This window comes from Palaemon carinicauda, chromosome 21, assembly GCF_036898095.1.
Source record: "Palaemon carinicauda isolate YSFRI2023 chromosome 21, ASM3689809v2, whole genome shotgun sequence".
Taxonomy (NCBI): domain Eukaryota; kingdom Metazoa; phylum Arthropoda; class Malacostraca; order Decapoda; family Palaemonidae; genus Palaemon; species Palaemon carinicauda.
Window position 1 is genome coordinate 107,683,684 of NC_090745.1, and position 18,669 is coordinate 107,702,352.

At 41.5% G+C, this 18,669-nt stretch overlaps 1 protein-coding gene across 3 annotated transcripts in view; it reads right to left on the reverse strand.

Moving 5' to 3' along the window:
* The window catches only part of Kdm5 (Lysine demethylase 5), a 41,877-nt gene that overhangs the window by 14,717 nt on the left and 8,491 nt on the right, over positions 1-18,669 (reverse strand). For 2 of the 3 annotated variants that reach the window (XM_068345234.1, XM_068345233.1), the window contains exons 2-9: positions 12,893-13,109; positions 10,423-10,583; positions 8,227-8,400; positions 3,749-3,889; positions 3,119-3,245; positions 2,732-2,883; positions 2,393-2,548; positions 166-347 (exon numbers count right to left, since the gene is read on the reverse strand). In XM_068345234.1, the coding sequence (XP_068201335.1) occupies positions 166-347; positions 2,393-2,548; positions 2,732-2,883; positions 3,119-3,245; positions 3,749-3,889; positions 8,227-8,400; positions 10,423-10,583; positions 12,893-13,109 (1,310 nt within the window). The remainder of the gene's footprint in view (positions 1-165; positions 348-2,392; positions 2,549-2,731; positions 2,884-3,118; positions 3,246-3,748; positions 3,890-8,226; positions 8,401-10,422; positions 10,584-12,892; positions 13,110-18,669) is intronic. The other variant, XM_068345235.1, reaches the window with a different exon arrangement.

Sequence of the window (18,669 nt, forward strand, 5' to 3'; positions counted from 1 at the left end):
TTTATCAAAATAATTAGTTCTAATACTACAGCACTAAAAATCCCTTCATACTTAAATCTTCAGAGACATGTTACAATAGCCAACTGCAGTGTGAATCAAACAAATGATAAATCAATATAATCACATCTACATACAATAACATACCAAAAAGCAGCATTAACTTACCAATGAAGATAGTTAATAGAGTAACTCCAGTGGTCTTCATTATGCCAGCAAAACGTGGAGAAGCACATGCCAACATACATCCATGGAACTTTCATGCCAGATATATCGCAGTTTATATGACCCAAAACTGATCCTTCCAGCACTGGTAAATTGTTCAGGTTCCAGTTGCTTATGGCATATTCCTAAGGATAAAAAAACAAAGAAAATAAGAAATAGTAGTACTTAGCATATAAAGTTTTCAAATTAAAGGCGATACTTAAATCTCTCAAGCTTTAAATTTTAAAAAATCTAATAACGAACTATATAAAACAATATGAAAACTTTGCAAGTCCAGTACATGAAAAAAATTCTATCCATATTATAAATTACAGTATTAGTTCCCATGAGTTTTTTTTCGACATTTATGCAAAATGTACTATGTAATAGACTTGTGATTCTGAATTTGGGCCATAAAGCCTGACCCATAGGTCATTCAGCAATATGTAACTGGAGGAAAACCATTTATTTGTGCTATTTAGAAGAAGTTAGAGGTTGGACAAGATGGAAGAAAAGCAGTGACTGAGGAAGAGCAAAAGAATTAAGAAAGAAAAATTGGCAACGGATGAAGAACAAAAGAACAAAGGAAGAAAAAGTGATAACGGAGGAAAAGCAAAAGCTATGCACTTAAGTGATGTTGCAAAAACCTTTCTCAGATAATGCAAAAAACAATTGGCATTAAAACTCATACAAACAATGATCTAACTCGCTGGGAAAAGGACCCAATCAAAATACTGTACTGCTATTTCATTGTTTTATTATTCAATTTCATGACAGAAAAGTACACAAACTAGTGGCCATACGCACTGCGTTAGTGTTTACGTTATACTCTAAGATAGAATCAGCCGACTTGATGAGTTACTTCTATTATGCATACATTACTTTGATCAGTTTTTAAATTACTACTTGGCCTATTCAATAAATGCATGTATAATATTTAGGGTATAAATTGGTTAACTTTAAACCAGTAATAAATAATTATGTAGTTTCTATCCTGATATCGCAATGATGACTGCAATAAATTGCTAATAAAATATCTGCTAGTTTCATAATTTACTCCACATAAATTTATATGCTGTGCGAGTACCTCATTCCCTACTTTTACCATGATCTACCCGGTATGAAACAAGTTCAATCTCAATCTAAACCACTTGGGCTCTAAAACCCGTTTGGGACGCAATGGAAATTATCAGCAGATCTGAGCGTTCTACGGTAAGTATCTGAGAAGGTTGTTGCACCACTCAATCGGCTCAGACGACCCATTTCCAAAGTGTAAATAAAGGATTTGAGGATGATACTTGAGAAGGGAATGGGGAATAAATGTCAGAAGGCTGAATAAAAATATGAATAAGAGAGATGAAAAAGGAAATAAAAAATAACTAATTGGAGATGAACAGTTGTATGATACAGTAATACATTGTACCAAATGTGGATAAAATTCAGTCTTTCAAATCTAATTACTTAAAACTAAAAAGAAAAGAACAAGTGCTAATACAGAAAGGGATGATATATTCAAAGAATAAGCTGAAAATTAGAAAAAAAAATGAAAAAGGAAAATACTATATATCAAAATTCAATGTAATGAGAGGGCAGAGTTAACTTATATTGATGGTAATAATTTTACAAGTTGAACTGTATATTAAATAAAATTCCATAACCAAATTTTAGTTATTTAGGATTGTGAAAATCATAGAATGAAATTTAGTAGTAAAGTAGTTATTACAGTATTCTGCCATAGAATTACAGTAAGCTACTGTACAGTTAATGGATTCTGTGAAAACAATGTAAAGAAAAAATTTGTGGCCCGAAAATCGCCCAAAATTTTCGAAAAAATTTTCTTTCGGCCGATTTTCGGGACGAAATTATTTTCGAAAAAATTTTCTTTCGGCCGATTTTCGGGACGAAATTATTTTCGAAAATTTTGGCCGAAATTTTTTCGAAAATTTCGGCCGATTTTTGGGCCAAAAATTTTTCGAAGATTTAGTGTTAGTTTGAGTGAAGATTGATCTAAGCCTAGGGCACCAACAATTTGGGGTTTTACGCTGTTTGCAGTGGTCCCAATTACCCAACCCCTATGAAAATCAAGGGTTGTCTGTACTACCTACAGTGCCAAACAAACATTTAAACAATATGACCTACAGGTACAATACTGGTTCTGGACATTTTACTTCTATGCAAGGCATAAACTTACCTGATCAGCTGGCAAAAGATTCTTTGAATTCTTGGTAGGAAAACCAGAGCCATGGTCCATCGTATGCAAGTCTGCACCATATTCAACAGTTACATCTTCATCAATAGACGAGACTATTCGCCAAAACTCTCTTTCCGCCATTTCTGTTGGTATCAGCTGTAAAAAAGAATCAAATAAGTCTTACTGCAACAGTGTCAAGGAATCAACTTATTTCTGCACAAATGACCACCTAGTTGGGAAAATAGAGAGAGCAAACTAGAGGCATAATTCAAATCCCACTTCAAGTTTCCCTGATTACCTTTAAAATGATATAAAAATTTTGACATAAGCAGCACTTACATGTACGGGCATACTGAAGTAATCTTGCTTAAACTTGTCTGCCATTTCACCAAATGACTGAAGTGTGTATTCCTTTTGGGCTTGTTCAAAACCAAATGCTTCAACAGGTTTGCTTACTTCCACCGCTACACATTTCGGGCAACGCCAATCACCTAGAGTGATAGAACAATATCAATACTTGAAATACTATACGTATATATGAGCAAAAAAATTATTATAAGAAATGATACCCGACGTTTTGCACTGAAGATTTCTATACAAAATGATTAAAATTAAAATTTCAAGATCAACTACCGCAGCACTTTAATTACTCTCAATGGGCAATACGATAAAATGAAATAAATAACTATCTAAAATTCATATAGTCATATGTAACAAATTAGTCACCTTTGGGGATGTCCAGAAGAGGTGGAACTAGGCAAAATATGTGATAAGAATCATCACATCCATCGCACAGGAGCATCTGGTCCTCAGCATCGCCTCGTCCACAATTTAGACAAATGTACTTTGCCAGCTGTGTAAGAGAAAAAGAAAATATAAAATTCTGAACTTCTGCATGTTTGCTCAATATATGCTTGTACAAAATATTCATGTCTACAATAATTTTTATAATTTTATCAGCAAACATATACCATGCAAGCTAAGTTAGAGAAATTGAAAAACAGAAAGCTGAGCAAGACAATCTGCAGTAAGAAAAGTTTAATCGGTTACAGGCCTTCTAAAGGCTTTAAGCCTAAACACTGTTTATAGGAGAGTTCAGTCTACAATCAGAAAACCTACAGTGCACATAGTAATTTTGCTGTTATATTGAAAAGGTTAAGAAGTAGAATAAGAAATAACCATTAGGTTGCAAGTGTTTAAATTTGGCAGTGATTTCTTTCCTACTGGGGCTGAATGAATGATCCCAAGTAATCATCTTGCGAAGATGGAGCTCTATATTATACTTTTCAACCCTGTTCCTTAATTTTTTTTTTTTTGGTAAAAAAAAAATAAATGGCAAAAAGTACTACAGCTTACCGGGTCTAAGTCTGAATAGTCAACCTTTTTCCCACGAGTCTTTCCCTTATCCTCTGGAGAGGCCTTCTCAAACCCAGCCATCTTAGGTCCAGCACCATAAAATTGCAACCTCTTCAGTTCCTTGCTGCCTTTTCCTTCCTCCTATAAAAACACAAGGATCATTCATTCTATATGGTATTTCCTTCCAGAAGCAAGTTATTTGGTAAGCCACTGCAAAGCTCTTAGGCTAAGGGATCTTAATCTTTCTCAACTGTTTCTGCTACAATAAGAAATAATTATGAAACCCAATATTATGCTTTGAGGATACAAATTACTGTATAGCCTTTAGCACTAGGCATTAGCTTTAATTACTGGCAGCTCATTTAGAATTTACACCTCAACATACTGGACAAAGGCAACACCTTAACTTTCACTTCTTGTCTCGGCAACAACCAAATTTTCACTTCCTGTCTCAACCACACATTATCAATTGGTCTTTGATTATGAATAAATCTTTGCCAACAACTGAAGCAAAAGGCGACAGTATTACAAGGTTTGTACAGTTATTGTACATAATACAAACCAATGGCTTTAAGCTTTACCATTAGAACATTATGTCAATGTATAGAATACAAACCGATGCCTGTAAAGCAAGGCTTTGCCATTAAGAATACAAGGGATATAGAGTATCATTAGCTCAGCCAATCACAGAATATTAAGACTGCTTAGAATGAAAACTCCCGTTAATTATACCTTACATTCATGTTAGTCTTGCCCCAAAAAAGGGAAAGAAAACTAACAAATAACAATACAGGACGATTTATCCCTTCAAGATTGGTGAAAGAACTGGAGAAAATCTTACATAACAATCTAAAGGAATGGAGGAAGCAACAAGTAATGAAATGAAAGACCGAATTATAAAAAGTGACAACCATCTTAACTTTCCGACAGGCAATCACGAACATCATGCATACTAGAAGTATGTATACCTGAACCAGATATCTTTGCCAATAAAAATATCACATTTTTCTAACCTAGTATGTTCTGCAAGATCATTTTCATGGGTTCTCTCAGCTAAAACAATTCAGTAGTTTCCACTGTTTAGAGTACAGTATGTAGATAAGGGGATGCCAAAAACAAACTGGCAGCAAAACCAAAAAAGCCAAATGGTAGGTATGTAACACTAGCACCACAATAAAGAAGTATCTCTCACTTCTAAATACAAAAACCGAGTACTTAATTGCCACCAGAACAATTAAATCTAACTGGATACCAACCACTGCTTTAGTGATTTTTTGGTGCCCAATGTAATTTTTGCCAAGGTATATTCTGCGAGTAACCTGTAAAGTTTTTTCACAATGCTGATTGCACAGCCTCCATGGATAAAGGATAAGAGTGGATAAGAGTAGATTTTAATCTAGCCATGCTAAAATACTATTAAAAGCAGTTGAAGGGTGGGGAGAGAGTAGAAAGACCCTTATACCTAATGATTGGAGAGAAGGACAATGAAATATCAGATAAGGGGTGGAAGCGACATCATGCTTATGCTTCCCCTTGGGTCTACCATTGGCAAGATAGTTTGTATGGATGTTTTACACACAAAGAAGAAATCTTGCAAGACAATGACTAATTTAATATGCCCGATTCTTGTAAGATGACTAACAAAATCACAGGGTCACACACCTACTGCACCTAAAATCTCTTGATACGAAGACATCTTATGATTAAGGCAGGAATGCCCCACAAAAATACATGAATAAGGAGGGCAACAGGAAAGATACCTGAAACAGCAGCTAATAAAAAAAATAGCTCAACATATTTTACTGATATATACAAGAATGGAACACTTCAATGATGGGAAAAAAATTTCAAAGGGTCATGAATATAATTCTTAAATCCCACAGGGGAGGGCCCTAATTCATTAAATAGATTACCATAGCTACTAAAAGCAGCATCACAGCCCAAAAGGGATATAGAAAAAAAAATAGTGAGAGAAGGTAATGTGAATGCAAAGTCTGAAGAGAATGTTTGGCACCCAGGCCAGAGGCAACTAGGATGCAGGTATGTAATGCAAGTGGCCCTTTTCCTTCAAAAGAACCACTTTCAATTCTAAATGACTTGCCACTTACAAGTACAGAATATTTGTGTAAAATACTAAAAGCAACGATTTGAACTTTGTAATATAACAAATTTACTTTTATGATTTAAAAATGGTAAAATAGGAAATCACAGCTAAAATTAAAACTGCCTAAGCCATTCATTTTAAGTGGGGTTGAATCTTTGTGGATAAGTAAGATTGAAAGATCTACATTTTAAACATCTCATATATTTGGAATTCACATATATATATATATATATATATATATATATATATATATATATATATATATATATATATATATATATATATATATATATATATCTATATCTAGATAGTATAAGGAGCCCTACAGTACTGCAATACTGTATTATACAGTAAATTTAGGCAAACTTCAGATTTCTTAAAAACTATAAGAGGATTCTGCTGATGTAATAAATAAGCCTGTACTAAACTTATCAGCTTTCATGATAAGGGAACTAACAGAAGTAGACTCTTGATTGAAACTTTAGCAGTGAAAGACTGCATACAAAATATGAAAGATCTAAATATAAATATGAAATACCTGTACATTCATATATACAACAGTTGAATAGAACAAAGCAATATACAGTACAGTATATTTCTTCAAAGATATTACGTTACCTTAAAGGCACAGTACAGTATTCCAACTGTATGTGTTGTACATTATACAATTGTATCAACTGTGGGGTCCCAAAACTACCTAATGAAAACTATACAAAAATCCAGGTGTAATATACCAATTCCAAAGAAAAATGCCAATTAAAATTTACTATTTTTAAAGTAATATTTATCCTTTCTTAACCCAAATATAACATTATCAATTAGGACATACCATGTATCCTATAAATATTAAATATGGCAGAGTATTAAGCAAGGGTGGATTCTTTCATATATGGAAGTTAAAGCATAAAACGTTGAATTATTTTCAACATCATTACAAACTTCATAGTAAAAGGACAAAGAATTTTTAAGTTTTACTTTCTTACAACCAATCTTTATTCCTCATGTGTAAAAACGATCAGTTCCTTAAGTCTTGATTAAAAACTACTATAAAAGGATTAGAAAAATAAGAAAAATTCATGCACATTCATTTTGCTCTAAGATTAGTGGAGTAATCTGCAAGAAAATTTGCACATCTATATTTAACCAAAACTCCCCTCACGCTGAAATACATTCAAAGACACAGGAATCACCTCTGGCCTTCTATAAAAAGTATGGAAGATGTTAGATATCGTAAAATTACTGTACATGAAATATAGACGGAAGAAATATCCTGCCCTATAGGAGACATCTGTTCAATATACTGTACTATGACGGGTTTGGAAACTTCAAAATGAAAAGTGCAAAACCTTTAAGCAGTCACACTACCCCACTAGTCTCTCAAGAGCCACCAACCCATTTCTACTTGGAATTACAGCACCTACTACCCAAGTTTAGTATGCCCCTCACATTCTAAAGGATACAGAACAACCCTACCTTTAAAAAAAAAAAACTCAAGCAAACTCAAAATGACACACAGCAAGAGGCCAAGGGACCATGTAGGAAGCAAGATATGGGCACTAAGGATATAAAAGATCTTTGAAGGTTGGTATAAAAATTAATTTGAACTTTCAAGTATAGTATAGAGCTATCTAATTTCCATGCCCAACTGACTATTCAATATTTCCTTCCTAAGGAAAAGCAAAGACAACACAAAAGACCCTTGAGCAAGAACAGGCCTATCTTCTCTCAAAACATCCCAACCCATAATCCGATTATCTTATCACCTAAGGAAAGGCAACTACCACACAAATGTACCTATGTACATTTTTTGGCTATCAAAACCTACCATAGCATAATGAAATCATACCAACAATAAAAGTTAACCTCCAGCTATACGAACGATTACATTAAATTCCAAACAGAGGTAAAAGAAGGCAGTGTAGTTCTTAAAGCAAGAGGATTCTTGAACTCATATACCAAAGTAGAGCCAATCTATTGGAATTTAATCTGTTTGGAGTCTGCAACTATAATCTGTCTAGTCTGTATAAAAATGCAAGCTACATATAATTCAAGAAAAAAGGTCAAAAGTAAGATCAATAATGCACAATCAAACAAGCATAGGAAACCCGACAATTCATTTGAAAGGCATTCCTAAATGACACTGAGCAAAGCATGAACTAAATAAGCAGCACCTCTATTTATTCCATCTAAATTCCATGTGGATAAATATTACATAGCAAAAAAACAAAGCTTAGAAAAAGAACTTATCTAGTCCAGTTTTGACAAGTTCAACATACATACAATACAACTAAAATCCCAAAAACAGTCCAAATACAGAGGCTACTAAAAATAAGTGTCATTTTTGCTCCATGCACAAATTAACTTGGAAACTAACCTCATCATCAGACCCAAAACCAACCTGGGTGTCGGCTTTGATATCCCCTGCATCAGGGTGACGACGGGACCGCCTTCCATTTTTCTCACTTTCGGGAATCTTACCAGCCATGCGACTTGGAATCTTATGAGGCTTGTAGTCCTTATCACTGATTTCAGTCTTTACTTCACATTTCTTAAATAAAAAGAAAAGTAAAACTTTGAAATTTAACATATGTTGAGCAAAATAAACACTAATGAAATTTTGTCATAGTCTTGTAAAAATTTTGTCTGTTAATGTAATGTAAAACTTTTCATGATCCCCAGATCATAACAAAAGACAAGAGGGTGATTTTGATCCTGTAGTAGCTGTTGAGGTGGTTTGGCCATGTTGAGAGAATGGAAAATGGCTGTCTGCTAAAGAAGGTGATGAATGCAAGAGTTGATGGGAGAAGTACGAGAGGAAGGCCAAGGTTTGGGTGGATGGATGGAGTGAAGAAAGCTCTGGGTGATAGGAGGATAGATGTGAGCGAGGCAAGAGAGCGTGCTAGAAATAGGAATGAATGGCGAGCGATTGTGACGCAGTTCCGGTAGGCCCTGCTGCTGCCTCCGATGCCTTAGATGACCGCGGAGGTAGCAGCAGTAGGGGATTCAGTATTATGAAGCTTCATCTGTGGTGGATAATGTGGGAGGGTGGGCTGTGACACCCTAGCAGTACCAGCTGAACTCGGTTGAGTCCCTTGTTAGGCTGGGATAAACGTAGAGAGTAGAGGTCCCCTTTTTGTTTTTGTTTCTTTGTTGATGTCGGCTACCCTCCAAAATTGGGGGAAGGGCCTTGGTATATGTATGTAGTAGCTGCCTCTGATATCCATCAAAAAACCTATCCTGTATGTGTGGGACCATGGGACCTAGGCCACCACCAGTGTGACCACCTTTGCTGGTTTCAGAAGACACTTTTTCCAGCTTTAGATGCACTGCCAGTATCACCACTTTGGTACATGCTAGTGTCATTGGTGTAAACACTAGTAATACTGGTACTCAGGACACGGGGTAAAGTAGCAATAGCTACCAGCTCCCTCAAAAGTGACAAAGAGGGCAATCTGTCCCCTAAGGAAGGCTCTTTGTTTTCCTTGGTTCACACTCATCAGTAGCAATCTACATAGGAAGAGGAGCTAGCAAATGCTGGGGAACAATAATCACATTACACCCCACCATCCTGAAAAACCTTTTGAAGTATATGCCCAGGGACCAAGGCAGGGGCATATACCAGGAAGCTTCAGGAATCATCAAAATCTATGAGGAGAGCAAAGTGATAGTCTTTTCAGCCTTGTCTTTAATGTTGCCAAGTATGATGCTGGAAAAGACTTGGCTTCCTTCCTCCGCAAAGAATGAGCTGGCCCTTAACAAGAAGACACAATCTATCCTTGGCACATGGAGATAATTATAAACAACCATGGCCCAAGAAAAAGTGCAGAGCAATTGTGAATCTATACATGGTTTAACCATAAACTGCTGCTGTATCCACCTTTTCACCACCTTTTAAATTCACATTTAATTTCATCAGTTTCACTATGACAAAACTAACCACTCAAAATAAAGTGTAAAAAAAATAATGTACACTTCTTGTCACCTATGAAAATTGAAAAGTGACAGAAAAGTGGGTGGTGCTACCCGTCCACACTCATCACCTGTTGTCAATTATCTCTATCAATTATAACAGCTGTTCCAGTTCTGCTAAAGACATTCCTGATTTAGAGAACTATAGATTTGTATACACGTAGGAACAAATTTATTTCAGGGGGGAAATCCAGTTCATATACCCAAGGAAATGATACAGTATACAGTAATTTAAGAGTAATAATGTAAGTTTCTAGCAAGAAGTGAGTTTTAAAAATTTTAAAAACACATCTAGAAAATTGGTAAACTAAACAAGTTAACCTTTCACACTCGCTATTTGTCGCACATAAAAGGCAGTTAAAATATCCCACAATACTAAGATAATCCTTTATTCTGATTTTTTTTTTAATTACTTCTGACCATTATTATACAGTTTCCTGTTCACAGATTTATTTTGAAAGTATGCCGAGGGATGACAGTTCAGAACTAAACTTTATCTGAAACAGCACTATCTAAATATCTATAAAGGTGATATTTTACTAATGTACTGTATCCAATAAGTACGGTATGTGGAAAGTATCCTAGAATATCTGAGACTTACCAGAGAAGGAATTTCTTTTCCTTTGTTGAATATATCAAAGGGCAAGAGTATTCTTTCATAATGTGATTTTAGGAGGGCACCCAAGTTCTTGTTGCTAGGGAACCCAATCTGTGCTGCTATCTTATTCCATTTGCGTTCCTTTGTGACCGTATCAATTCCACCTGCAAAAGTAATGGTATTACATGTTAATATCACAAAATTTAGGAAAATGTTCAGTAATCAATTACAGCGGCCCTGCAGCTTACCCGATCCTTTTTGGTTCTGGCCTTCTAATCATTAGCAATAACTTATTTCTAATTAAAACTAATGATTACAGCAATGTACTTGAAATTTATCCCTTAATTTCAATTATACCTGCTAATGACCACTTCTGAAAAAGTAGGCTAGTAAAAACCCACCATTATAATGATGCCTATTTATTTATGTACAGTAATCTGGGTGATATGGCCCAGTACTAGGGCCAGGGAGGACGCTCAGTACAAAAGTTGAAAATTAGGATTTATGCTTTATGGATGCACTGTAGAGCCAAACGCTGGGGCCCAGTGAGACCATTCAAACGCTAAGTGATACTGAGGGGAAACCCGGCAGCAACGGCAAGATGGATGAAAGGGAGTAGGAATGGATGGAAAGTAGAAGGATATTATTATTATTATTATTAAATGCTAAGCTACAACCCTAGTTGGAAAAGCAGGATGCTATAAGCCCAGGGGCCCCAACAGGGAAAATAGCCCAGTGAGGAAAGGAAATAAGGAAATAAGGAAAATAGAACATTTTAGGAATAGTAACAATATCAAAATAAATACTTCCCATTTACAGTAAACCATAAAAACTTCAACAGAACAAGAGGAAGAGAAACTAGGTAGAAAAGTGTGCCCAAGTGTACCCTCAAGCAAGAGAACTCTAACCCAAGGCAGTGTAAGACCATGGTACAGAGGCTATGGCACTACCCAAGAATAGAGAACAATGGTTTGATTTTGGAGTGTCCTTCTCCTAGAAGAGCTGCTTACCATAGCTAAAGAGTCTCTTCTACCCTTACCAAGAGGAAAGTAGCCACTGAACAATTACAGTGCAGTAGTTAACCCCTTGGGTGAAGAAGAATTGTCTAGTAATCACAGTGTTGTCAGGTGTATGAGGACAGAGGAGAATCTGTAAAGGATAGGCCAGACTATTCGGTGTCTGTGTAGGCAAAGGGAAAGAACCGTAACCAGAGAGAAGGGTCCTATGTAGTACTGTCTGGCCAATCAAAGGACCCCATAACTCTCTAGCGGTAGTATCTCAACGGGCGGCTGGTGCCCAGGCCAACCTACTACCTACAAGAGAAGTGAAGCTACAGGCTGAGAGAACACTGGAAAAATCCTTAGTACAGTAATGCCTACAGTGGATCACGTAAGGTGGATTAACTTCACTACACACATGCAGGGCTAAGCTGAAAGATACAGGACATCAAGATAGAGGAAACAAAGCCGGAATAGAGCTTGAGTAAAATACTAAAAAAGGGAGCAGTTAGGGGCTAAAAGAATACTGAAAAGACCTTAATTACAGTAATGCCTGCAAAAATGACAATAACCCCTATGGTATTACGGTACTATATAATGATTTTACTAAGTTAAGATCTAATAAAACTGAGGGGTTATCGTACCAAGACTGACTTTATTTAGATCTAATAAAGCTGAGGGGTTATCGTACCAAGACTGACTTTATTTGATCTTTTTAGCTTTAACTGTTATTTAAATGGAGGTCCTTTAGGCTAACACAAGGTATACTGTACTGAACACAACTTATTGAACCCAAATTTATTGTAAATTACCTGGCATCACAACCACCAATCAAACTAGAAGTCAAGGATGAAAAATAGCAATTTCAGAATTATGATGTAACAGAAATCAGTTTCTAACCCAAAGGCTTTACTATGTAAAATTCTTGCTCTTAGGAAAGAAGTAATTGACAATTATAATGCAAACTCGAAAACAATTTTCTACCTTAATTAAGAAATAAAACAATTTGTCCTATTTTTTTCTTTAAATAAACTAGCTTAAAGAAGCATACACCATAACATTAAAGTACACGACATAGTAAATACTGTCTTCTTCCCCACCGTTATCCCTACATTAAGGGGTCGGTTGCCTGATGCGCCCTCTCCAATCTTCTTCCCCACTCTTATCCCTACATTAAGGGGTAGGTTGCCTCCTGGCGCTCTCCAATGCCTTCGAACAAAGGTAACCTCTTTCACCAAAACTCTTCTCTCCAAATTATCCTTCACCTTATCTCATGATTTAATTCTCAGCCTCCCTCTTTATCCTCTCCACCTTACAGGTTCCTCCCAAGCGCTCCTCACTCCCTCCCCACCATCCATCCTTAACATGTGCCCACATCATCTCAGTTGCAACTCTCTTATTTCAGTAATCTTCACTACGCCTGCCAATAAATACTATACTCTATTCCAAAAGATAACGGAGATGATAATGCTTACCCTCTCGCCAAACATGTCTGTGGAGTGAGTAAAGGTCTAGAGCTTTCCTCTCGACCACGGGGATCTTCAGAGATGATCCTTGCAATTCCCAGAACTTAGCAATCTGGTCCAAAAAGTTGAGCTTGATGCGGGTATGAGCTTCAAGTTCATTCAATCTCTGTATACGTGGAGTAAACTTGAAATTGTCAACATCAACAGCAAAAGGAGGCTGCCAATCCTGAAATATTAAGAACTCAAGTTATGTTATCAAATGTTAAAGAAATACCATAACGCATAAATTTCATTCATGTAAAATAAAACATACAGTAGTTATATCAGTTTAAGATGTCTTAACTACCAGATTAACAATGCAAGTAGTCATGTACTTTCAAATTTTAAGTAATTTGTATTTTTCCTAACAGTACTTAACTCGAACTACTTTCTAAGGAGTATCTGTGATCTCCTCCCTAACCGACCAAGAATTTTGCGCAGCTCCCCCAATCTCCGTTTTCCCTTGTCGGGTCCCTCCGTGGCGGATGGATACGTGCCCTGAGGCGACCCGGGTTCAGCGAGCGTGGGTGCGCTGCTAGGTCTCTGTCGCCAGTAAGCATGTGTGTTCTACTTCGAACTCCTGTAAGTCACCCGGGGCAGGATGGGCGGGCAATAACCCAAAAGTAGTTCGAAGTAAGTACTGTTAGGAAAAATACAAATTACTTAAAATTTGTGATTTGTTCCAACACGGAGTACTTACCTCGAACTACTTTCTTAGGAGACTTACACTTTAGGAGGCGGGGGTGGACTTGCAGGCAGGAAGACCCACCACTACCATCCCAGGACACAGGACCTAGGTCCAGACGACACAAAGAACAGGGGAGAGTCAGGGGAAGCATGCAAAAGTCTACTTGTATGTGTAACTCACCTGTTTTGCATAATCCGGGCATGGGCTTCCACAACATCCATCTCTCACATGGGAGAAGGGAAGGAAAGGGACAAAAGGGTAGTAAGGAGGAAACTTGTGTCGCTTGCAATTACTTCCTCGGGCTACCCGGGGCTTTAGCCCTAAACTTGTTGCAGGGCAGAAATCACTGGCCCAATGGAGAAGGCGTCCAGGGACGTCCTCGTGCAGTCTTTCAGGTATTGGGCCGTAAAGGTGGACTGCCTGGACCATGTGCCTGGTCGCATGATTTAGCCTACTGCCATGTTGCTGTCAAATACCAAAGAAGTGCTAAGACCCCTAATATCATGGGGCCGCGGGGTACCCGGGATTGAGGACCCCTCACTGGCGGAAGCTCTCTTGATGACTTGCCGAAGCCAGAAGGAGATCGTGTTCTTTGACACTGCCTTCTTTACTGGGCCTGAGGAGACAAACAGACTTTTGATGCCCGGCCGGAGTCTGGCTGTCCTGCCAAGGTATTTTCTGACTGTTCTCACTGGGCACAGGAGCAAGTCTTCCGGGTTGTCCGAGTGAGGGATCGCCGGGACCGAGAACCCCTCGAACCTCAGTTTTGCAATGGCTGTGTTCTGTGTTCTGGCCACAGATTCAGGCAGAAACTTAAAAGTACAGGTCCTTCCACCCTTTCGGGTGCAAGACCTCGAATGACAAGCCGTGGAGCTTGCTCACGCGCTTGGCCGAGGCCAGAGCCAGCAAGAACACTGTCTTGAGGGTGAGGTCTTTATCTAGAATATACTTGAGGGGTTTGAAAGGAGGCCTTATCAGAACCTCGAGAGCACGTCCCACTGTAGGACCTGAGAGGCGCGGGGGGGAACAAGACTGCTCGAAACTTCTGATGAGCATGAAAATCTGGCGAGATGCCCCCAGGTCAATGCCTCAGAGGTGAAAGACCTGACCCAGGGCCGCTCGGACCCCATTGATGGCTGGAATGGAGACCCCCAGGTCGTCCCTCAGGTGGACCAGGAAGTCTGCAATCTTGTGGACTAATGCATCCAGGGGCCTCAGATTCTGCATGGCACACTACTTCACAAAAGTGGCCCACTTAGCCTGGAACACCACGCTCGAGGACTTCCGAAGATGTCCCGACATCCTTGAAGCAGTCTTCTCCGAGTATCCTTCTTTCCTTAATAGACGCTTGATAACCTCCACGCGTGTAACTGGAGGCACTTAGGGTTTTCGTGCAACCTCTGAAAGTGGGGCTGGTGCAGCAGATCTTCTCTTATTGGTAGGGGCCACGAAGGAAGGGTGGCCAGGTCCTGTAGATCCGTGAACCACTCCCTCCCCGGCCACCAGGGCGCTACCAAAGTCATCATTGTAGCCCTTGATTGTCTTTGTCTGTTGAGCAAACTGCCTGAGAATCCCGAAGGGGGGAAAGGCATACGCGTTGAGTCCGTCCCAAGAGTGCTGGAAGGCGTCCTCGAATGCACAGGAGAACAGAACACGGGGAGCTGTGTGTTGAGCCTTGTGGCGACCAGGTCTATCACCAGTGAGCCCCACAACTGTAGGACTTTCTGGGCCACTTGTGGGTGTAGGGACCACTTCAACCCCAATACTTGCCCTGCTCTGCTGAGGCCGTCGGCTAGAACGTTTCGTTTCCCTGGAATGAACCTAGCTGTGAGAATGATGTGCCTCCTCTCGGCCCATTCCAGGATCCGAGCCGTGAGATCGCACAGCTCCCTTGACCTCAAACCTCCTTGTTTCTTTATGTAGGCCACCACAGTGGCGTTGTCGCACATGAGGGCTATTGTGTTTTCCTGTAGGCGATGGGCGAATATTGCGAGGGCCCTTTGAACCGCCAGCAGCTCGAACAGGTTTATGTGGAGGGGTTTCTCCTCCGGGGACCACTTCCCCTCTGCTGTCTCTTCGAGCAGATGGGCTCCCCACCCCTCCTTTAACGCGTCTGTGAAGAGCAACATCCCTGGAGGAGCGGACGCGAACGGCACCCCACGTAGGCTGTTCGCCCTGTCAGACCACCAGAGGAGCATGTTTCTGGTGGCTGGAGACATCAAGAGTAAGGACTGAGGCGGGTCTCCCGGTGACCAGAGGTCCTTCAGATTCCATTGGATCGACCTCAGCTTCAGCCTCCCGAGGAACGAGTTTCATCAGCGAGACCAGGTGGCCCACGAGTCTCTGCCAATCCTTGGCTCTCATTGGTGCATTTGTTAGGAATGGTCGCATTATATGGTCCAGAATGTCCAGCCTCTCTTGAGAGGGGAATGCCCTTGCTACTTGGGAGTCCAGGACCATCCCTAGGTACATCATCCTGGTGGTGGGGACCAACTGGGACTTCTCTAGATTGATGGTAACCCCTAGTTCTCTGCAGAAGGGTAACAGCTTCGCCCCCTGCTCCTTTAAGGCTGCCTCTGAGGCTGAAACCAGCAACCAGTCGTCGAGATACCTGATCAGCCTGATGCCCTGATTGTGTGCCCAGGCTGATACTACGGTGAATACCCTCGTGAACACCTGAGGAGCCGTTGACAGTCCGAAGCAGAGGGTCCTGAACTGTAGAGACTGGGTTCCCCACTTCACCCTGAGGAACTTCCTGCTGGAGGGGTGTACGGGGATCTGAAAGTAGGCATCCTTGAGGTTCAGGGACATCATGAAATCCCCTTCCCTCAGGGCCGCCAGTACAGACTTCGGCGTGTCCATCTTGAAGAACGTCTTCTTGATGAACTTGTTCAGGGCCGAGAGGTCGATGACTGGTCTCCAAACCCCCGTAGCTTTCTCCACCAGGAAGAGCCTGCTGTAGAACCCCGGGAACAACTCCCGGACGGGTTGTAGTGCTCCTTTTTCCAACATGGCCAACACCTGCTACAAGGCTGCTCTCTTCATGTGATCCTTGGGAGCCAGCCACTCCGCCCGATGCTCGGGAATCAGAGGGGGAGGCTCTGTCAGGAAGGGAATCCTGTATCCCTCCCCGAGTACTGCCACGGTCCATGGGTCCGCACCGTTGTCCTGCCATGCTTGCCAATGTGATTTGAGGCATCCCTCACCTGTGGCGTGGGAAGGTGTAGGGGCCTCTCTTCCTATCTCCCTCTGGGGAGACTGTTTGAGCGACCTCGTCTCGTGCCCGAGTATTTCTGTCTAAAGGAGGGTTGGGCTGGGGCACCACCTCTGCGGGAGGGCTGCGAGGACTGATGCCAGGAAGGGGAGGGGGCCTCCTGTCTAGCTGGTGGCGTAGGCGGGTAGGCCCTGTCCACAGACGTGGAGGGCGTCTTGCTGCTGGCTGCCCAGGCTCAGCCGAGTCTTTCAGTTTCCCCACTCTTTCCATGGTTTCTGCTACAGTCTGTAGGGGGAACAGGGTCTCACCCCACACCGGAGCATTTCTCAGGAATTTTGCCTCACGTTCGGGGACTCTACGGGGGAGCCTGTTAAGTACCGTATCCCTCCTTCTTAAGATCCAGTTTGCCATCTGAGTCAAAGACTGGAAGGTTAGAAACTTCATGGCTTTGCCCCCCGAACGTATGAGCTCATGCAAGAGAGCCTGATTCTCCGGCACCGAGATATCATGGGAGAGTTGGAAACCAGCTAAGGTGCATGCCCACCAGTCCAACCAGGAGGCCACATTGATGGTGTCCTGCGACGTGTCGTCCATCATAGAGGCCTCCGCCTGAGAGAAGACCACTGGGGCGGTAAGGATCCTGTCGTCTCCACTGCATTGGCCCAGAGCCGCGACGGTTTCTTCCATAGTCCGAGGCCCCGCAGGCAGTCCGTCTGGCACATAAAATTTCTTTTGGGTCCTCAGTCCAGACAGGAGCTTGAAGGACCCTTGAGCGAGTTCTTGTGCCCCGAGACAAACCGGTCGACGTGGTCCATGCCCAGGGACATGTCAGGAGCCACCGGTAGGGTCAAGGATGGTGTCTGCTGTACTGGGTTGTCTACCCTCCTTCCCAAACCCGAAAGCCAGGCTGCTCTGAGGACGGTTTGGGCTCATCTAGCCTGTGGTGATGCCGAATCAGTGCCAATACTTTTCTACAAGAGGATACCTCATCAGGCGAACATTCTCCCGTATCAATTAAGCCTGCTACCACTTGATCCTTCGTATCGGCTGTATCCTCGATCACGGATGGATCCGTGGGGGCGTCCGTATCCCTGGCATCCGGCCGGCTTGATGGAGCGGCTGCCTCCATCAGGGATGGAGCACTCAAGGAGGAGGTAGCCGTCATGGGTCTACAGTACCCCCTCCCGGAGGGATCCATGGAGAGTGACTGCCCTGCTGTGCCAGCGGCTGCATCTGCTGCTTGGATGGACCCGGTGACTTGCCGGGCAAGGGCAAGGGAAAGTTAGCGTGTGCTAACGGCTGAATCTGAAGCGTGGACGGAGCCGAAGAGACACTGGACAAGGGCACGGGAGCGGCTCCAGCAGCCGCCAAGGCAGGCACTGGAGCGGCAAGAGCCCCGTTCGACCCGCGAGGGGGGACACTACCTTACCTACTTTTGCCCTCTTCTTTCTGGAACTCTTCCTCTTTGCAACTTTGGCCTTCTTCTAGAGCGCCCGAGTTCGAGCTCGACTTCTTCCTCTTCAAATTCTTTTTCTTTTTCCTCATCTCCTGGTTACTGAAGTCTTACGACGATGAAGAGCTAGAAGACAAGGTAACATCCGAGGACAACGAAGAAGAAGAGGAGCTACCAGAGTCCTCTGAATCCTCTGCCGCCAACATGGGGGCTTGCAATTGCGCTACCGGGGTGACGGATTGTATGAAATCAGGTGGCAGCGCAACGGAAGGCGCCGGGGGCATGAGTAGTAACCCACATGAGGCAAACCAGCCAGAAAACTCTTCTTCCTGCCGCATGGGTGACCTGAAGGGCGTCCTTGGCGCCGTCCACACAATGGAGTCGGGGTCTGA